We start from the raw sequence: 22,639 nt of genomic DNA, 5'->3' as shown, positions 1-22,639 counted from the left end.
CTAGGCCAGAGCTTTGAGTGCTAGAGACGGTACTGTCCACATAATGCATGAAAGCACGCGTGTGGATACCAGAAACACAACACAGCAGCCACAAGCACTCTGAGTGTATATTTCTGGGTAGAGTCTATGTAAATTATCATCGTTTTTTAATGTTATATATTACTGGTTTCCAGAATATTGGCTACTTATTTCTAATCATAAATATAAAAGTACACATTTCAAAGTTAAAAAATATTTTGGGATCCTGCATGCCTGTTATCCCCTGGGTACAGTAGAAAATTAAGAATCAACTGTTTTAAAAGTAAGATTTTTTTATTTCTGGCATAGTCTGATAATGAATTTCATGATAGTTAAATTACATGATTTGGGGAAGATTCTACTCCTTTAAAAAGGAATCAGAGTAATCTTGATAGCAAGAGCAAAGATTTGGTTTTAACCGTGATCAGATGTTTTTATTAATACAAAATGAGAGATTAAATGAATGGAGAAAAGGAAAAGATAAAAGGAGACTTTTTTCCACTGGTTCTTACTGGTTTTGATGTTCATCAGCTTCTTGGTGATTAATTCATCATATTCAGTATATTTGATACTGGTGATAGGTTGGCCCGAGGAGGGGACCTGGAGAAGCCGTGTATCAAATCAGGTACCTGAGACCAGGATACCCCCGGAAAACGGTTTTGAATTAGATTATGTTGTCTTTGGGATTTCCTTATCTCCTGATCCCTTTCTATTTCTGCATTATAGCAAAGAATCAATTTGCTGTAGTTTGTGACCGATGTGCCATATATGGCAAGGATATTGGTCAGATGTGCCATAAGAGAAAAGAAAAATAGTCACTGTATAAACAGGGTATATCTGGATATGACGCTCTTCTTTTCAAAGCTGATACAAATTCTTAATAATTCTGACTGCTGAGGAAGTCAGTTTCTAAAAATAAAGAGAAACGGTATTTAAACTTGTGGTTACGGAAGAGGGTGGTTTGGAGCCCTGCTGATGCTCCCCTCTGAGGATCTGGTGATAGCAGGCGGGAACGCGGCTCCTCTCCCCCCGCCTCGTCCTGCCTGGCGCTTCGCGCTGGCGGCTCTCCAGGCCCCTGCTGTCGGAGAGCCTGCCGTCAGCGCACTTGGTGCCTCTCACGTGACACTCGGAGTGCTAACCACAGGCTCCCTGAGCCGGACCCCTGAAAGTGTGGGCTTTTGAAAGTCCCCGTGACAAACTAAGCCAGAATGATTTATTACCTTTGTCCTTTCACAGAGTATCATATCAAAGTATGCTGCACTTTCAAAAATGCCTAATATTCTTTCACATAACAATATTTATAACACAGCTTGATAAGAAGCGGGAATGGGAAATGATGTGCAGAGTAAAGCCAGATGTTGTCAAAGACAAAGAAACAGAGAGAAATCTTCAGAGAATCGCAACGAGGTAAGACAGTGTTCTTGCCCTTTAAAAAATAAGTACTCTAAAGCTGTGTAGTGATCCATTTCTGACTAGGTTTGATTCTTAAGGTCTGCCTTCTCAGAGCCGAGTGATTTATATCTCAGCCTGCCTATTTAATACTGGATTCAACCACAGATTTTGGAGGTCTCATGAGGCAAGAATATAACGTGCTAAGTGGATATTTGGTATGAACCTGTTTCATATCATCTTGTATTTTATAGTCACAAGAACGGTATAATCAGACCTCTTACTGCATTTCTCTTAGGATGCTTGTCTTAAATTATGGCGCTAGATGATTATTTTTATTATTTTGCACTATATGACGTAACAAATTACACATGATAGCAGCTTCGTGCTGTCCTTTCACTCAGCATTTTGTTTATCATTGGCACCAAACATTCCTTTGTTGCCCTCTGTGTTCAAAGATAAATAGAATCTGGTGGCTGCTGCGTGGCCTTTGCCCGCTTATGTATGGGCGTTCTAGTCTCCTTGTAAATAAAGGTGCGTCTCATGTGTTGGGAACATGCGACGGGAGACTGTAGCGGAGTTGCGGCAGGCTCCACGGTGGAGGTAACAGTTGGCTTGCTACTTAGAGAATATAGCAGTTACATTTAGTGGAATTCCCTTAAATGTCCTGTTTGCCTACAACAATCCGTCTGGCTGTTGTACAGTAAGACAGTGAGGCTGGATGGGTCAGAGAGTGAGCGGTAGAGCCAGACTACTGACCTGTGCCAGCACACTGACTGACTAGCTGGGTGTCCCTGGGCATTTACTTACTTTCTCTCTGTCTCAGTTTATTTTTCCTTAGAAAAAGGAGAGAATATTATACCTACCCTATAGGATTTCTCTGAGAATTAAATAATTAATACCCATGCAGAGCTTAGAAGAGTGCAGGATTAGTGCCAGAGAATAAGTGCCTCCTTAAATTTTATACCCTGGGCATCTCACTCTCCTCACTTTGGTCCCAGCCCTGCTGTGAAGGGTATGGAATTTTACCCTCCTCATAAACAAATAAGCCAGCTTGGTAAAGTTTCTTCGATGCTGGCAGGAGACAAGAGGCTTGTGGGCCAGAGACAAAGGACTTTGTTACTCACGGCAAAAGCAGTAGCCAGAGCTTCACATTCCCACTGGTTCCCTGTGTCCCACGGGGCCAGCGCAGGTGCCCTAGATGCATGCCTGTGCCTGTGGTGGGTTGTGTTACAGGAGAGGAACTCTGTACCTGGGAATCTATTGCTTTTATGGTAAGTGGTAACAAGCCTGCTCTTTGTCCGGGGGGAGACATTACCTCATCTTTCAAGGTTGCGTACTGCAAACACAACCCTGAGAAATGGCCTGGGTAAAGAGCAGTCGGGGCCTTGCGTTCTCGAAGAACCCAGCAAGAACGTGCAGGGATGCTCAGGGCCTGTGGCGGATTGCCTCTGCCAGTGATGATTAGAGCAGGAAGATTAATAGGTTATAGAATTTTAGAGCTGGAAGGGATGTTAATGGTCTAAATCAATGCTGTCCAGTAGAAATATGTGATCCACGTGTGTAATTTAAAATTTTCTTATAGCCACATTGAAAAAAGTAAAAAGAAAGAGGTGACATTAATTTAAATAATAAATTTTATTTAACTCAATATATTCAAATTATTATTTCAGCATGTAATCAATATAAAACAATTATTAAAGAGATTTTAAAATTCTCTTCTTCATACTGAGTCTTCAAAATCCAGTGTGTATTTTAAACTTGGAGCACATTGCAGTTCATACTGGCCATATTTTGTGTGTTCGCTAGCTACATGTGGCTCGTGGCTACTGTAATGGACACGACAGTTCTTAATCTTCAGGGTTTATCTTTCGGTGAGTTTAACTATAGCACAAAGTACTTCAAAAAAAATTGTTTTAAATTAGTCTTATAAGAGTTGCAGATAACATAGCTGAATACTTTTTAAGCTTCTTGAGTATTGTTTTTCCCATTTACAGATGAAATTGAGATCCAGAAAATCTTTCCTAGCATCAAATGATTAGACAGCTAACTGTAAAGGCTGTGCTCATTCCATTTACACTGTAAAGCCTTTATATTTTGAGGAGTAGATGTTTGTGTTAAAACATCTTAGTTCTGATTCTTAGTTCTAGTTGTACAAAAGTTGATTTAGAAAGACTAAAGCTGAAAAAAAATCACAGATCAATCCACATATATTTATTCTCTACTCAGAAATTTGTATTCATTCATTGAAATGTATGTTCACTTTTCAGATTTATTCAATGCTTTTCACTTGAGTGCCTGTTAAATTAGTGCCTCTTTTCTGAGCAGTGAAAATACATTGTTTCTGTCCTCAGAGTTTGTGTTCTAGTGTAATTGTTATTTAACTACATTGCTCTGGTCATTTATGTTCTACAGGGGTGTGGTGCAATTATTTAATGCTGTTCAAAAGCATCAAAAGAACGTTGATGAAAAGGTTAAAGAAGCTGGAGGATCTATTAGAAAGCGTGCTAAGCTGATATCAACTGTTTCCAAGAAAGATTTCATCAGTGTTCTCAGAGGGATGGATGGAAGCACAAATGAGAAAAGTTTGACTGGGAAGAACTCGAAAGCCAAACAGGTAAGACCGTTAGGTAGGATTCAGTGCATCAGATGTCAGCTCTTAGAGTTTTGAGGTGAAAAAGCATACTATAGAATTATAGGGTTGTTTTTTTTTTTTTCAGATTTTATTAAAATTTCTACATGCCCACAGCCTAATTTAAAAGCTTGTATTCTTAAATTTCATGATGACTTACTCAGTATGGAAGTTGCCAGTTATAGATGTTGTTAGAACTCAGGAACCAGTAGATTCAGGTAAGGTTTTTAGAGACAGAGCAGTCTCTCTCCTATCTGAAATCCTGCGTTTTGTGCATTTTGTAGAAGACTAAGTGAGGGATACAGCTTCAGTTGAGACTCTTACCCACAGCAGTAATTGTGATGGTGTGTAACTTCTATAATGAAGAATTGGAGCTTTGGGAAATATGGTGAGAATTCATCCTTGTGCTGAGGCAGCTTTGATGATACTTGGCTGTTTGGGAGATGAAGAACATAAATACTTTTCATGATCTTTGGCATGAATCTCTGCTTCTCCAGCCCTTTGACCTATGAACCCCCCCTAGCTTTCTTTTTACTGTACCAGGTGAAAGGTTCTGAAATGTGCTTTACTCTCAGAAGGGCTGTGGTTTTTTTTTTTTAATTAAAGCAAAGTACATAGTTGCATTTGATGGCTTGGTTTCTATCACCAACAAAGAGTACTTCAATCAGGAAACTAGAGTTTGTTTCATAAGTTTTTTGTTTGTATTTTGGGCAGACAATAGGAACTCTGGCAAGAAGAGCATTTAGGAATTTCATGCTAGCCTAGTGTTGAAGTATTTTTCAAGTTTCTTGATTAAGTTGCCATTTTACCTAATTTTTACAAAAGTTTTCTAAGCTGTTTATACTTTGCTGATCTCTTGAATATCAAAGCACTCAAATTTTGTATATTTATGTAAATGTGGTGCTCACTAGTGCTGCCTTTTTAAAGTGTTTGTCAGAAGTAATTATGAACACATGAATACTGTGTTTGGGGATTTGCACTTCTTAGTTAAAAAGTCTAACAGGCTGTGTTCTCACTTGTGATGTAATGATATTTTACTGTAAGAACTGGAGAAAGATCCAGCAGCATTGGATGAGAAAGAGCTAACGGGGCAATGGAAAAGGAAAGACTTTTTTCCCTTTTCCTCGTTGGTTTCAAAGTAAGTTTTAACAGAAGCATTTGTTTTTGCTTTGGGATTAGTTTTTTCATGAGTTATGAAAATACATGAAGGGTTCTTTTCAGTGGAATTGTTGCATTTTCTTTGTTACCATTTGCTCTTTTGCCCTTGACCTTCTTTTTTTCTACTTCAGTGATCACAGGCATGGTATTAATCTGAGACACGGTCAAAAATTCCTTGAGATTTAAACCAAAATGGCTTTGCTTTAAAAGTAATTTGTTTCTAGAACTACCTATCCCACACCAGTGCTACCCTGGCACATTTTTTTCTTTTAAAAATGTTTGTTTTCATTTTGATTTTATACTTATGGAAAAACGTAAAGTACCTATTTGTACCAGGTGCCATCCTTGTATCTTTTAAAGGCTTACAATTCAGACAGACACATGATCTCAAGTAAATAAGTAAACGAGATTAACATGACAACATACAAATTCTCAATTAGTATGTCTAGACTATTATCATCAATTACACTAGGTACAATAGACTATAAATTAAGTGGCTATTCCCATTTGTGGGGAGAATTTCAAAGTAACCTACATTATTCATTTAGGACATAGATCAGTTAAGTCTATGTAGGTTACTTGAAATAGGTGGACTTTTAAGGCAATTGAAGAGAAGGCGGGAAGGCCAAGGTGGGAATAGGTTTGGTGTGCCAAAACACTATTCGGAAATGAGTCATATATTAATGGACTGGATAAAGGAGGACATTAATTAAGTAGAGAATAAGATTTCCCCCTTTTCTCTTATTTCACCTTATCCTAGCACCACTGCTGCTACATTTGCCTAATAAATGCCCCTTCTCTCCTCATACAGTCTGACAGAAGAGATTTTACGGAAGTTGCTCATTGTCGTCTCTTTTCTGAGCATAACAGTATTCAGAACACAGGCTTTTAATCTCTTATTTCTAATATTGTGAAATCTTTAGAGTCCGTCCACATATAAACTGGATTCACTGGCAGCTATCTGTCAGGATATCAATCTGGAAAGACCTTCATGTCTTCAGCCCCTTTACCCGGTGGTTGTGACATTAAAGTTCAAAACAAACAAGAGCCAGTCGTGTTATATTAAGCAAAGCTGGGTAGAGTGGTAATAAACTAACATAGAGGTCAGGTCCATTACTGTCAGTATACCTCAGGAGTGCTCTTGGTGTTGTGTGTGGTTGGTTGGTTTATTTGTTTGTCTGTTTGTCTGTTTTTGAATCCTTAGGAAGACTTGTGACTTGGGAATTTAAGAACCCTGTTTCAAGAATTTCCATACTCCTGCAAGATATTAGAAACGTTGAGACATTGTGACAAATGTTTCTTAGCTATGTTACGGCCCTGAACAAGTTACTTTTCTCAGAACCTTTTCTTTCTCGCTGCATTAAATTTTTTTTTTTTTAATTTTATTTTCAACGCAAGAGGAACACCGCTCCAAAAGGGAACTATGACCAAATAAAATAGCCAGTACCCTTCCCCATCCCCCTCTACCCCTTGTCTTGTCCCTTCGCCCCAAGGTAATAGATCTTTCTTCTAGTGTTTACCTCCATATATTAAATAATATTTATACTGTTTCGTTATCAATATTAGATATTATCTTTTATGGAAGATAAAGAATTGGCATTCTTAACATTCCTTCGACCCCATACATCTCATACTCGGTCCTTCCAATATAGCATATTCATGTTTTTGGCTAAATCAGTATTCAATGTAAACATTGTTCACTGCTAGGCCAAGTAATATATGATAATATTATTTTCTTTATTTATTTCCTTACAGTTTTTGTTTTCCTGGAATTAACATTTGCTTCGTTTTATGCACCAAAGGCTTGCTACACTCTTCAAAAGAACTCTTAAACCCTTCTCAGTACTATTTTCTTCATGGTCACCCTGCTACAATCCAGACTGATGGTTTTTTACCTGCTATATGCACTGTCTATTTTTGACTTTGCTTTATCACTGTCCTGGGAATTCCCTTTGCCTCTTCCCTGTGCAGTAGTCTCTGTTTCTTGGACTAAATGTCTTACTTTCTCTTGGCTTTCTCTCTCATTTTGATGAGGTTACATTTACCAGTAGCTTTCTGGGAACAGATTTGGGTATCCTCATTTTTAATTGATGTATTGGCTAGATATATGTAGTGGGTTGAATGGTGGCCCCCAAAATAAGTCCACGTCCTGATGCCTGGAACCTGTGATGTACCTTATTTGGAAAAAGGGTCTTTGCAGATGTAATTAAGTTAAGGACATTGAGATGAAGAGATCATACTGAATTATCTGCATGGGCCCTAAGTCCAGTGACAGGTGTCCTCGTAAGAGACACATGGGAGATCTGACAGGCAGAAGCGGAAGGGGCAGTGTCACAACAGAGGCAGAGGCTGGAGTGATTGCCACGAGGCAGAGTGCCGACAGCCCACAGGAGCTGGAGGAGGCACAGAAGCGATTCTCTCCCACAGCCCTCAGGAAGGGGGTCCTGGCCACATTCTGAACTGTGGCATGCTAAATGGCTGTTGTTTTAAGCCACCCAGTTGGTGGTAGTAATATTATGGCAGACATGGGAAACTAATATAGTATAGATGTGTGTGTTAGAAATAATCTTCCCTCAGAAATTTGAAGTTATTGTTTCTTTTTTTTTTTTTTTTTTTTTTTTTTTTTGCCAGTGAGAGGCCCCAGTGCTGTTTTGATTTCTGGTTCTTTACTCCTTGGAACCTTTGGGGTCGTCTCTTTATCTCTGCTGTTCTGAAACTTTGCAGTGAAATGCCCTGGGCGGCTTGCTCACTCCTTGTGCTGAACCCGTGGTGGCTCTCTCATCCCAGTGAGAAGCTCATGTTCCTCCCTTCTAGACACGTTGTTCGGTTCCTTTGATTTAATATCTGATTATTTGTGTGCCTTTTTTTTTTTCTGTGTTCTCTTTCTGGAATTTCTGCTAATTGGTTGTTAGATCTTCTGGATTGATCCTCTTATTTTCATAAGTTTTTTGCCTCTTATTTTCTTTCTCTCTGGCACCTTACTGAGGGAAGTTCTTTGATTTCTAGCCCTTAAATTGAGTTTTAAAAATATATGACTTCATATTTTTTAATTCTGAAGAACACTTTTTGTTCTTTTGTTTTATTCTTGGGATCCTATTATTGTTTCACGAATGCACTATCTGTTCTCTTTGGGGAATTAATCATAGGCATCTTAAATTTTTCTTCTACTCTGCGTTGTTTTAGTCTCTTCTGAGCTCATTTTTGCTGTTTGTTTTGGCCTCGGTCTTTCCAGTTGGAGGCCTTCCTTAGTACATGGTGATCCTTACTGTCCATTCATATTTAAGAGTAAAGTACTAGAGAACGGATTGAACATCCCCGTGTGAGCCCAGAGCTTACTGGTTGGTGAGCTCAGCTATAGAGGAATCAAGAGAGTTGGTGCTTTTGTTGGGGAATGTCCAACTGTCAGTTTCTATAGGACTTTCTTCTGGAACTTTATATCTTTTCTAGAGAAGACTCTTAATAATCCTCTGCCTATGTATGGGGTAAGAACTTGCTGCCAATATTCTTGGAGCAGAATGTAGGAGTAGTCTTTGGGGCTCCAGCATTCAGTGTGTACACTTATCCAGTACAAGCTCTTTGTGTTAGCCAGTGTTCCAGAGTCCAGGACCTCTCTGGTTTAATATTTTCAGGGAGTAAACTACTGTCCATGTTAGTGTCAGTCACCTGCCTCCATAAGCTGGCAAGGGGACCCAGAGGTCTAGTAACTGCTTCTTACACGGACTATCAGCCATTCTTCTGTTTTTATCACACCCATTACCCCTACCTCCACCCACTGCCCCCAGTTCCTGAGCATGGATCCACTGTTTGTCACTTGAACATCAGCTTATTTTTCTCTGTTAATTGGTTGCTACTACTCTATCTAGTTTTCATCCCCCAAAATTTGTTGGCATATTGTGTCTCCTCTTGTTTTCCCTTCTGTATTGTTTCCTTGTATGTTTATAACTTTTATACCTTTATTTTAATTTTTGTAGGCTTTCTGTAAGAATTGGAGATAAATGCATGTCTGGGGTTTAATTGGAAGACCTTTTTATTTTAAAAGCAAAAAGGTTCATCTATCGTAGCTTCCTATTGCTTTAATGGAATTACTGGAGTCTTAAGTTGATTATAAAGTATTTCACCAACAATAAACTTTTAAATTTTGACATTTTTAATGTTTTGAAGTGAATTGTTTGAAAAATACATTATAGGCATACTTCCTAAAATTTTAGCCATATAAAGAGGCTAAATGAAGCAGATATATTCACCTCTATTTCTATGGGTTTGCATATTCTTTGGAAACAATCGTTGTGATTATCTCTCTTCCTTTGAGAGTCTTTAGATATTTAGATTCATGCTCTGGCACATGTGTGTTTAGCATTGTTTTTTAGAAAATAAAGAAGAAAAGAGAGTATATGCTTTTTAAAAAATTTGACTAGTCTGTTAATTTTTGTTATGTAATCTGATAGATAACGAGAATTACTAATTCATTTCTTTACAAGTCACATATCTATGATTTATAAGTCTGTTTTAAGGATAATATGTATTTGTGCACTATACATCTACATTTGACTTCATTTTATGTTTTTATATTTACTGTTTTTGTGAGCTACAACTTCAGCTGTTTAAAGTCTGCTTATTTCATTTAAAACCATGATCTTCTTCAAGGCTTTTGGTTCCTAGATTGGAGTACTTTTTGATATGTTCCAAAGACTGCCTTTCATATCATTCGCTGTTTATCAAGACATTTTTCCTCCTCTGATCCTGCTGACTTGGATAATGCTGTTGCCCTTAGAAGTTTTTAAATCTTTTTCTTTCCTAATTTTGTTGTAGGTAGTCATTATTTCTAGAGCAAAGTACTTGGGAACTCATATGTTAGAAAGCCCTCCTTAGGGCAAAAAAGGTGTAATTGCTTTTTAAAGATCGTTTTTAGGGAAAGAGATTTTGAAATGACTTACAAGTATTTTAAAAGATGTCACACTGATATATTAAATTACATTTGAGTCACCAATTACTGTACTTTACTCCTTGGAGCTGAGCTTGGGTACTGTGAAGTAAGACAAAAAGGTACTTGATGGGCTTGTTTCAGAAGAAATAACAGCTAATATTTGTAAATCAAAAAAAGCCTTCACTCTAGTGCCTAGGGCAGTTATTATTCTGAGTATTTTTCATCTCTAAAAAAATGAGCTGTTTCTTCAGTTACATATGTATGGTTTAATTTTTTTTTTTCTTAATAAATAATTGTGTATCTCTTTCATCATGTTAAGCCAGGTCATTTGTACAGAGGATATACATCACGTTAATAAATGTAAACACATTACACCTTGGCATTCACAAATTTAACACTCTGTGTTTTTTTTGTTATTTCCTTTTTTAAAAAGTTCCTCATATTGTAAAGCTTATATGCAGAAGAAGTATGTCACTTACTGGTGAGTTCACTACCCAGTATCCACTTTTATGCCCATTGTTTTCTCTATTCCCTATCATATCATGTCACAGTAAATCTTGCTAAATCAATACAGGGGACTTAGTTTATTTTTATTTTTTATTTTATTTGTATTTTGTGAGATAGGGCTATGAAAGGGAACATTGTTAGTAGAAGTGAGAAAGCCTAAGAAAAGAGTGATTCTTAGCCAAAAAATAAAAATTTGGGGTAAAGTATTGAATGTCAAATTCAGTGGAGGTTGGTTCTTTGAATGAATCAGTCCATCAAATATTTCATATAGAAACGAGAAGAGAAACCATTTGAAAAATTGTTTTAGTATGTGTTCCAGGTGGTACAGATGTTAGCTCATGAAATTAGAAAGTTTTAAAGTTGGAAAAATTATGATGTGAGAATGTTCATAGAAAATGTGACTCTCAAGAGGAATGTGCTTTGGAAGAATATAAGAACCTTAGCTTTGGTTTTAAAATGTCATGAAGCAAACGTAGTGGTGGCACTAGTTCATCCATTGGACCAACCTAGCCTGTAGGTAAAGGTGCTTTGAGTAACTGAAGAAGCTGTTTAATGGTGAATTGTTTAATGGTGAATTCAGATGATAACAGGGAAGGAGGCAGCAGTGAGTGATACTTCTGATGAAGTGTTTACCTTCAAGCTAAAGAATTTCATAAAGAAAGTCACAAATTGGAACAAGTGTTCAGTGTTGCTGAAACCAGCCTATACTGAGACAGTTTTTTTTTTTTTTTTAATATGTTGCTATTGTTTTTTGGGTTTATTTATTTATTTATTTATTTTTGGATGTGTTGGGTCTTCGTTTCTGTGCGAGGGCTTTCTCCAGTTGTGGCAAGCGGGGGCCACTCTTCATCGTGGTGCGCGGGCCTCTCACTATCACAGCCGCTCTTGTTGCGGGGCACAGGCTCCAGATGCGCAGGCTCAGTAGTTGTGGCTCACGGGCCTAGCCGCTCCGCGGCATGTGGGATCTTCCCGGACCGGGGCACGAACCCGTGTCGCCTGCATTGGCAGGCGGATTCTTAACCACTGCGCCACCAGGGAAGCCCCCTGAGACAGTCTTTGAAAACACTTAAATGAAATAAGCATCAGAGAATGAAGCCATAATCAGTAGACATTTTCATTAGTAATAATTCAAGGAAAAAGAGACAGTGCATCTCATTTTTACTTTTCAAGGTACACTTAAGCAGTTGGTTAGGAGGAAACTGCCAATCTTTGTACTACTATAAGGGAAAAAAGCCTAACAGTTTTCCAGTTTTTCACATTCTTTATAACTTTCTTTCTTTTCTCTTTTCTTCTTCCATAGGGGTTGGAATATAGGGTGTTTGCTGATGGGTGGGGAGTTAGAAAAGGGGATTCTGAGTAAGTTGGGATCAGATTTTTTAGTCTCCTACCTTCAGTTAAGGAATTTGGACTTTATCCTTTAGGCATTTGGGAACCAGTTGTAATTTTTCGTCAGGTAAGTGATGTGATCAGGTTTGATTATTTTTAAGAAAAAGAAGCCTGGAGGATGTAAAGCCTGTGTCAGAAGACCAACCAGTGAGAGGCTATTGTGGTAATCAGAGCAGGAGGGGAGAACTAAAAGGGGGTGAGCTAAGGTTGCATGGGGGTGAGAAGAAAAGAGGAGCCAGATTTGAGAGGCAGTTTTGAGGTTGACTGGGTCTGGGACTCACCTGATTCAGAGGGATGAAGGAGAGGGAGGGACTGTGGATGACCATGAGGTTGACAGCTTGGGAGATTCAGAAATGGTGACAGCTTTCACCAAGTCAAGACTGTAAAAGGTGGAACATGTCTGAGAGGTAAAGACTTTTGGAGGCAATGTCTGCTCCAGGTTGTAATGAGAAATGAGACAGATGACAGTAAATCAGGTCAAAAACGTCAAGCGCGGGGCAGAGGCCCTGGGTTAGTGTGGGAAGCCTGACACAAAGGAACGGGCGGCCCGAAGAGCAGTGTGTGTGTGGAGACCGCTTACTGCAGGAGCTCACGAGTCTGTCTCTGCAGCGTCCCGGACACGCGGAGGACAGTTAGTCTGTTTACCCAGTCGGGGAAGGTGAATAGTGTACTTTAGAAACGTAAACGTTTCTAGGTTTAAAGAATTAATTGTCACCTATTTGGAGGGAATTCTCTAATCCAGAATCTGTAAATCCCTCCCTGTGACCAAATAAATGCAGCCCTGAATGTACCAGCCACATACCAACATGTGGCAGGGCACATTGGCTGCTTTCTTGATGTTGACCCTGAGTGAATTTTTTTTTTTTTAAGATAAAATTGTATTTAGGACACTCTGTTTAAGGAAGCAAAAAAAACTTACATTTTGTATAAGAAAAGTGTTCATTAGAGATTAGTTCTAATCCTTAAGGGAATAGTACCTTCCTTCCCCCATTCAGAACACATAGCAGTCTAGAGTGATGCTTTCCCAATATGTTGAATAATCAAGATTTTAATAGTTAGAGCTGCTAATTTTTTCCCTTACCTTTCAAAGTTGTGATTATTCCTTTTGCTCTTTTCTTGAAAAGTTGACTAAAATTCAGTCAGATTTCTTGGAACTTAAGCACTTGTTTCCTTAAAGGTGGCACAGAAGCAAAGGTGATGCAATTTAAATCTGTTAAGTCTCTAAGGAGAGTATATTGGCTGCTGTTAGGAGATCACTGACCGTATGTTACTTAACACTCTTGAATTACAGACTTTCTGCAATGTTTTCATTTATTTGAAATTGTCAATATATCAATTTGGGCTTTTGTTATAATGAAACCGCAATAATAATTTTGTAGTAAGAGAAAGTGCTAGCTAGTTTCTGTTAGAAAGTAATTTCCTTACTGATTGCAGGACAACAAATTTCAGTCAAAATCAAGGGGAAAAGTTACTGGAAGAGACTAGGTATTTACTTTTTTCTGATTTTCTGATATGAGTGCTTTAAGTGTCAAACATAGAGATAAGTTAGGGGGCTCTGTTTCTCATACATTTCTCATAAATGACAACCATGTGATTTCTTCACAGCTAGGTATTTAGTGGTGGGGATACTTTTGCAATACCTGGCTTCTTTGGTATCTTGGTAACTTAGACCTAGACTCTGAATTGCTGTGTACTTTTAAAACTGTGCATTCCTGCTGATTCATAGACCTACTGAATTCTCCTCCCAAAGGAGAAAGCCTAGGAATGGAGGGACTCCTCACACAGGTCCCTAGGTGGTCCCCTGGCCATTTTCAGGCCTCAGTTTTTAAAAGGAGTTGGGGGTGTGGAAGGCAGGCAAGGGGGTGGAGAAAGATGCTGTCCTTAAGTTGCCCCTACATTGCAGGGCAACACTGTTTTGCTCTCACATAAAAGCGGCTCTAACAGGAATGTGTGGAATGCTCACTTTGTAAATAATTCAGCTTAATGTTTGTTTACTGAAAATGCCTAAATAGATTAGAGTTTAGACAAAAGAGAGACTCCAAGTTTGAAATAAGAATGAGCATGATTGTACACTTTGCTGTTGATGGGAACAGTCTAAAGCCAGTTTCTCTTTGTACTCACTTTTAAAATATGCTGTTTAATTTTAACATAGGGTGGTTTCTGATTTGAATGGCAGTTTTAATCAAAGTGAACTTATGTTTGGCAGTGTGGTAACATGCAGCATTTGACATGGGGGAAATATGGGTATAAGTGAAAAATATAATTATGGAGCTGCTGTGGAAATCTTTAGTTACTGTTAAAATAAAAATTAATAATGGTGCCATACATCTTCTGGCCTGCTTTGAAGAAATGTTCTATTTGAAATGGCTGAAGTGGCTGCCTGCATAGGATTTTCATCAGTGAGGTTGAGGCTTTTTCTTTCTTTCTTTTCTTTTTTTTTTTTTTTTTAATTTAAATGTCCTGCACAAGGTGTGTCTTACACCCATGTGTTTGCACTTACGGTGCATTTTTAAAAATCAAAAGAATTATCTTACCCACAGACTAGAGAACCAGACTGCCTGGGTTCAGAATACTTGGTCTGCCACTTACTGCAGATGGGTTGCTTCCCCACACCAAACCTAGGATACTTCTCTGTTTAAGACAGTCATTCTAGGAGGTATAACGATCTCACAGAGATACTGTGAGAGTCAAGTGATTTAGTATATGTAAAGTGCTTAGAATTAGAAAGCTTGGCATGTAGTAAGCACTATATAAATGTTTGCAATAGCATGTCATTAGAATGAGTTTCTTATAGTCAGTTCTTATTTTTTCCTAACAGATAATAGTTAAAGATGAATCTGAAGTTGGAAGCTAGTTTGAAAGGAAACTGTTGTTACTACTGCTGAATTACTGGATCGTCCAAAAATTATCTAATAATTGAATAAAAATTGTGTTTAGATTTGAAAGGTTCTCTCTCATTTTAGGTGTGTCTGGCCTAGTAATGCATACTTCTTACAAAATAATAAAACTAGATTTTGAGGACTAGAAATGTGTCCACTTTCTGTTACCCCACACTTCAAGCTGTGGTTGAACTGTGTAACTTAACAAGATTTTCCTTAGCAAGGGGGATTTGGTTTCTAAGTGGGTGCTTTCCTACTATTTGAATGTTCTCAACTTTGTGAATAGTGCGCAGAACATTAGAAGATCACATATGTCCTCAATTGGGGGTTCTGTGTGTACATGATGACTCAGGGCATTAGTGGTAGGGACAGGGTAAATGGGCTAGGAGGGGCCTTATTATTGTTCGCTTTGCGCCAGGTACTATGGAACGTGTTTTTATATAATTATCATTTTAAGAAATGCTAGAACTCTCATTTAAAGATGAGAAACCCAAAGTCAGATTCAATGACTTGCCTCAGGACACACTGATAATAATTGACAGACTCTGGATGAAAACCTAGTCTGTATTGCTCCAGAACTGTCTTTCAGCCATTAGTGCCTGTGTGCTTAAAATAGTGAGGTACTCTTTTAGAAGCAGAACAGAAAACTGTCTCCATGCTGTCACCTAGATGAGCTGGAAAGAAGGGGGGCTGTCTGGCGAGCCCCAGTGTTGCCTGCCCAGACTAGAGAGGTAAGCAAGGCAGCTTGCTGAGTTCTGGGTCTCACCTCCCCTTCACAGGTTATGTAGTAGCACTTGGGGAATGACCCCCTTTAAAATCTCATTCCTTAAAACTGGTTAAGGAGGAAGTAAGATAAAATATTATAGTAAAACACTTCAGAATTATGAAACTCATTAGCCTTATTTAGAAAATTCTTTGGGGAATTCTCTGGTGGTCCAGTGGTTAGGACTCGGCGCTTTCACTGCTGTGGGCCCAGGTTCAATCCCTGGTCGGGGAACTAAGATCCCGGAAGCCACGCAGTGTGGCCCAAAAAAAAAAAAAAAAAAGAAAGAAAAGAAAATTCTTTATAAGTTTACTGTTAGAATTGACTTTCTATTCATTTATCAAGGAATTTAAAGTTATTGGATATCATTTAATCATTGTTTGCCTAATAGAAATTTTAGAATCCTTTTTTTTTTCAGTTATTTTATAGAAAATTTTCAAACAGGAAAAACATGTGAAAGACCAGTATTTCTGTCACCTAGTTTCTAAAATTGTTAGCACTTGTCCGTGTGTTTATTTTATAGCTGTCTGCCTATCCTCTCTCCATCTAGTTTTTGTTTGTTTGGGGTGATTATTTGAAGGTAGTCCCTATACTGTCCCAGAGGTTCTTTTTTAAAAATTAGGTTTATTGTCATGTGATTCACATACCACAGAATTCAAAGGATTCTTTTATAACTTCGAGAACTGGAATCCAGTTGAGGTTCACACCGTACATGTGGTTGTATCCTGGTCTCTTTTCTTCTTGACCAGTCCCTTGTCCTCTCCCACCCCACCCCACCTTTTTTTAAGAAGAATATATAAAGAGACAAACTAGTTGTCTTGAAGAATGAATCCAGATTCCGAACTTGCCTGATGGTTTTGTCATGATATCTTTTAACTTGTTCCTCTGTGCCCCTTTTTTAGTAGGCTGGAAGTTAGGACTAAAGGTTAGGATTTAGGTTAAACTCTTTTGGCCTATTTCATAGGTGTGATACTTAGATGCTGTGTACTTACTATTGCATCACATCCCATATTAATGATGGTAGTTTTTCATTTGGTTAAAGTGGTAATAAATAGTCCCTTATTAAAAGTGCATTTTCCCCCTACAGTTATAAAGTAATTTCTGGGATGAATAACTTTGGAAGGAGCAAGTATACCTTTCTCCATCTTTCCTTTGCCTTTTAGCATCAACTGATGATCCTTGTCTAAAACAGTTATGTCATTGGAGTTTACAGAATGGTGATTTTCTCATTTATTTTTTATTTATTTATTTTTCTAGGGATGAATTTAATTTCCTAAAGATGGGGGCTAATGTCCCCTTCCCTTTAATTACTGCTTTCTGGAGTGGGGAGTTGGGTTAGCAGTCATCTCCAGTGCTGGCAAGAGAGCCTTCTCTCCCCCCCGCCTTTTGTTGTTGTTTTTTGTTTAGTATCATGGACATAAGAATTTTTATTTGTTCAATATTTTACAAACATTATGCTTTCTGATGCTTAAATTCACAAATGAGGTAATGGGAACCAGTGCAAACTGGCTCTTGTGCCCTTTTGACATGACCCCATTTTTCTTTGAGTACTTCTTGCTTTCTGGGATAACAAGATGTCCCAGACCAAACCTTGAACTTCCTGTGTCCCAGACTTGGAATCACCCATTTGTACAAGGAACTCTAGTGAGACAATCCATTTATTTTTAAATCTTTTGTTGACTTCAGTAGATTGATTGATAGTATGCATATTATCTACCAGATATAACTTAGTTTTGTTTGTATAGCTTTTCATGGTTTTACAAAGAACTTTTCGATATTTTTAAAATTTTTTTTTCCTTGTTGATACCCCGTCTCATAAACTAACTGCAGTGTTGGACTAGCAAGAAGTCTGTACGTTTCATTGCTGCAAGGACCTTGGTGGTTGGGTACTTCAAGAAATTAAGGAGAAGAATGGAGGGATAATAATCACGTATTACATTTAAAAGAATGACAAGGAGTTTTCTGTTGGCAAAAGCAGCCATTTATTTATATCAATGACCTTTATGGCTATGTGTGTATGTGATATGTGAGGGAGAGAGTATTTACTATTATCATCCCTCATATTTCAGAAGAGGAAATAGTCAGGTAACATGCTGTCTTAGCCCATTCTCGTTGCTATAATAGATTATCACAGACTAGGTGGCCTAAACAACAGACATTAATTTCTCAAAGTTCTGGAGGCTAGGAGTCCAAGATCAGGGCACTGGCAGATTTGGTGTCTGGTGAGGACCCGCTTCCTGGTTCATAGACATGTCTTCTTGCTGTGTCCTCACGTGGAGGAGGGGCTTATGTATGTTTTTTTTCATTTAAGCTTTTAACAAAGTTTTGATAGTAAAACATTGGTGTCTATTTTCTAGATAAATTCATAACTCTGCTAATTTGTTTATAAATCTGAATTCTCATTAATGTACTATGTAATGTAGTGGATATAAGAATAAGGATGTGCTTTAAGAGACTGACTGGCAGAGTGTATTCTAAATATTTCATGATCCTAATTGAGTATGAAAATGTATAGAGCACTTGTGTCAAAAGGCTCCTTGAGATGTTCTATTTGTCTTTTTAGGCAGTATAGTCAGCTTTTAACAATTCTTAAGAGAATATAAACAATGAAGAAAATCAGGGATGCAGGAATGTTTCCTAAGACTTAATTTTGTGGAGCTAGATGTATGTAGATAGCAAGTTAGAACAGAAGAAACCAAATAGAACCACTTTGAACAAGGACATAAGTGTTAAGTGCATAGTAAAATGAAGGGCAGCAAATGAAATAAAAACAAAAAACAATATAATGGATGAAAAAAATATGCATCAAAAAAGCTTGTTTTCCGGGAATATTAGACCTGAATTCTTGGAAAGCCAGGCAGAATTAGGTTTTCTTAGAGAGTTCTGTACATTTAGTATGTGCTTGGGCTGTAATGAAAGGTGACATGATTTCAGCATCTTGATCTTTTTTCCTGGGATCCCTTATTAAATGCTTTTCTAGTTTGCTTGGATCTTAGAAATTACCCGTCTGAATTTGTAAACTATACAAGAATGTGGAAACTAAACAAAAAGTTAACAAAAATGAAGCCCAGTGGGCTTGTTGCCTGGAATACCATCCTAGTAAAAGAGTTAAACAAGCTTGTGAAGGAATAGAGAAGGCAAAAATTGATAAAGACAAGTAGGAATTGCTTATTAAGAAATCTTTGAGAATCAGAGAAAAGTTTGAGTTTGTTTAGATATGGGATCTTTCACATAAACTTGAATCAGTAGGTTCTTCATTGGAATTCTCGTATATTCTAGATTGAAAATTTTCAATCCTTTATGATTGAATTTTCAATTCTTTAGAGGGATGTTACAGTGTCTTGCACAATTAGAAAATCATTTGTGCTCTTATTTAAATTCTAAAGATTTGGGGCTATATTTTACTCCTCTTGATTTCTACCAGAATACATTTTTTTATATAAAGGGATTTCTCATATACCCTTCATTTCACAGGCAGAACTTCTAGATAGGATTTAATATGTCAACCAAAAAAAAAAAAAAAAAAAGAAGAAGCAGGAGTCTGCAAATAAGAAAAGAGTTTATTTGGGGTCTTAAGAGATGCAGAAGATTTGGGTGATCCCAGAAGAGTGTTCCAGGGAAGAGAAAGTTTCATCATAAAGATGAAAAGCCATGAGGTTGTTAAAAGTCACCCAACGAGAATTGTGATTGACTCTGACTGAAGTCAGAAAATATTTTTGTCCTTAAGAAATCATGAGTTGTTTTAGGGTAGGGTCCAGTAAGTAGATAGGCTATGCTGTCACGAATTTCTGGTAGATGTTCTGGATGGCTTCATCAGGTCAAAAGGTCAGATTCCATCCAGGCTGAGATGTGCATAAGTCACACTTCTTTAATGGTCCCTTGGCTGTGTTTTAGAGGGCTCTCTTAGCAATACTAACTCCATTTTGATTTTCCTTTCACAAATGTAGGGGAGATTACTAACTACAGTTGTAAATAGCTTACAAAAATTTGCAACAACAAAGGTATTAAGATGAATTTAACCAGTATGAACCTTTTTTAGTTTAGGTGAAAATAAATTAAAATGAAAACAGAACGTTCTTCTTAGGGAAAGCAATGAAATCAGCTATTGCTGATTGCTAAATTTAGATATGATTATAATGTTTATTTTTTTAGGATTTGACTTTAATTTTCCCCCTTCAAAACTGAAATGAGGTTAAGCTCTTAATTATTTGGTATTAGACTAATGAATAATTCCAAACCTCTGTTTTCAGTTTTCTTTTCAATAGCTGCCAGTGTATGTTTGAACCTTGAAATGGAAGCTGATTAACATTTTTAAGGGTTGTCTTCATCTTCAAAATCAACACAGACTGCTTCTGTATGATCTTGATTAAATATTTGTGTAAAACCAGGCCAGTGAGGGTGGGGACTATTTTGTTTCCTTGCGTCATATGGTTTTCATTAAGTTTTTTGCATTTAAGTCAGTTTTATTTTTCAGTTGATGTAGGCACAGAGAGTTGTCTTGTAGGTTGCTTTAGGTCATTGAGTCATTGCTGCCTTGCAGTAACCCTGACAGACTTCATAAGCTGCTAAATTTTTATCAATCCAGTCTTAGATGTCAAGACATCCAGACTTAGAAGTCAACACAACTTCCATCTGATGGTGGTAAATATCTGTGCCTCACATGTACAGTATGATTAACTGTCTCTTACATTACATTTATACCAAGGTTAAGAAAGGGAAGTACATTTAATTTCTTTCAAATCTCGGACCTCTATCTAAACTTTCTCATTTGTAGTGTTGTAGTCAGTGGTTAACAATGATTCAAATCCAGAACTCTCTTGGTTTTTTATTCCTGTTGTAAACATAATACATCATATTGCCACTACTTCTATTTTACAAATAAAACAAAAACCTTTAATTCTCATGATGTCTTAACATTTAATGAAATCTGTCTAGGGATCACCCTAGGCAAATTTTACCAACAAATGACACATTTGGAATTTGCTTCAAGCTTTCTCCTTTTCTTATATTAATCTCTGATCTACCTTTTCTTTGTGGGTGCTCCAAGCATTTAGGAAGTTTTCTACTTAATGGTTAAGTCATCTTTATGGAAAAGATCCAGTAAGTTGAAATTATGTAAATCTGTTGTGTGAGATAATTTGCCCAAGTTTTGACTTTCATAGAAACTATCTGAAAGTGTATTCAGTTGTTTTCAGTGTACTTTAGTACTCATTCTACTGTGTAATTTTTAGGTTATAACAGATGACTTAGTAATATATTTTGTTCATACTGATTAAGTTGTAGAGCAGTGTAGTATTATGGAAAGAACTTGGGCTTTGGAATCAAATGGATCTGGATTTAAGTATTGACTCAGCCGTTTATTAACTCTGACTTAAATAAGTTGCTTCACTTCTTTGAGCCTTAGTTTCCTTATTAAAGATGAGAAGGACGATGGCAATCTGGCTAGGAAACTTAAGAGAATGAGAAGCAAGGGAATATTATATAAAGTGTCTGGCACATAATAGCTTCATAGTATAATTCTTTTTTTCATTGAATAAGTTAGAAAGGAAAGCAGAATCATTATGGTTAATAAAACCAGAAAGGTTTCTTGGGAGAGATTTTTTTAGGAAGATGTTGGAGGAGGCTTGTAAAACTTGGGATTTGTGGAAATGATTGAAGAATAGTTGGTTTTCTCCTTGTTGTCCTGTTTTTTCCTTTTTAAATTAATTTTTACTTAGGCATGTAGTTTAAAAGACCACATTTTGCCAAAAAGTTCATTATCAAATAAAGCAGTTTTCTGCCCCATTCTGTCTGCTCTGCACGGCTCTGACCCCAGGGCAACCTGGGCAACCAGGACAGCTGGCTCCTGTGGCTAGTTCTGCTGGCACTTACACATCTCATATTCCCGACTATCACACAGCCAGATCTTTTGATTTGTCAATTTGAGGTGTTACCTATTGGCTTTCTCTTATTGTAGGCAAAGATTTCATTCCTCTCACACAGTCTGTTTCCTCCCGGCTGTCCTTTCAATATAGTTAGTTTATAATTTTTTGCTAATTCAGTGTTCAACATATATTATTATGCCTGTACAAGTATTATTTACAGCTAAAGATTGTAATATTCCTTACTTATGTTTCCTTTCTATTTGTTTTCCCTGACATGAATAATCGCCTTGATTTTCATATTTAACTTCCACAATTTATTTAGTTTTTCAAAATCAAATTACCTCAGGTAATGTATCTATTATAAAAACTTTCTTGGAGACATTCTCTCCTAGAATCCTCTGTTTTCCTTTTTCTGGGTTGATTGCTGTCTTGGGCCGCTTCACAGTTGTCATCCTGGGACGTAAATTTCTTCTGATCCTTGGAATGTCTGCTGGATTGGATTCCCTGTTTCCTGGAACTCGTATCTTCTTCTTTCTTGGTTTATTCCCACTGTTTCGGTAAAGCATACCCTCTAGGGGTTTTGTCCAGTTAAAATGATGGGACTGTGGCAGTTGGCTGGTGATGACAGCTCTCGGCAGCCTTTCCCGAGGTCACTGCTGCAAGCTTTCCTCCCTGCCTGACTGTAGTCACCGTGCTGGAGTCTCCATTCAGTCTCATCCTGGACATGCCCTTCTCTTTCCTGCGTTGGATGTCCTGATTTTTTTCTTTCCTGTGTCTTTCTCTTCTTGATTTACTCCAGCTTTTTGTGGAGGACATTCTCAGTAGTTTCTCGAGAAAGGCTTAATTGGAAGTAAAGTTTTGGGTACCTCATGTGTCTGAAAGTGCCTCTATTCTGTCCTCACACTTGAATAACAGTGCATCTGGGTATTAAATGTTCAATTGGAAATTCTTTTCTTTTAGCATTTGGAAAGCATTCATCTATTGCTTTTTTGCTTACAGTGGTGCTGTAGGAAAATCTGAATCTTATTCTGATTCCTGATCATCTGTATGTATGTGATTTATTTGTTTGCTTTCTGGCAGCTTATAGCACGTTCTTTTAGCACCGCTTTGTTCTGAAAT

General features: G+C 37.5%; 1 protein-coding gene across 2 annotated transcripts in view; it reads left to right on the top strand.

Annotated features, from left to right (window-relative positions):
* The window catches only part of RRP15 (ribosomal RNA processing 15 homolog), a 48,475-nt gene that overhangs the window by 14,728 nt on the left and 11,108 nt on the right, over positions 1-22,639 (top strand). For both annotated transcript variants that reach the window (XM_068541814.1, XM_068541813.1), the window contains 2 exons: positions 1,328-1,425; positions 3,823-4,024. In XM_068541814.1, coding sequence (XP_068397915.1) covers positions 1,328-1,425; positions 3,823-4,024 — 300 coding nt within the window. The remainder of the gene's footprint in view (positions 1-1,327; positions 1,426-3,822; positions 4,025-22,639) is intronic.

The sequence above is a fragment of the Eschrichtius robustus genome, chromosome 3 (genome assembly GCF_028021215.1).
Source record: "Eschrichtius robustus isolate mEscRob2 chromosome 3, mEscRob2.pri, whole genome shotgun sequence".
Classification (NCBI taxonomy): domain Eukaryota; kingdom Metazoa; phylum Chordata; class Mammalia; order Artiodactyla; family Eschrichtiidae; genus Eschrichtius; species Eschrichtius robustus.
The sequence above is the reverse complement of the archived record's forward strand: the minus strand, read 5'-3'. Positions and strand labels throughout refer to the sequence as shown.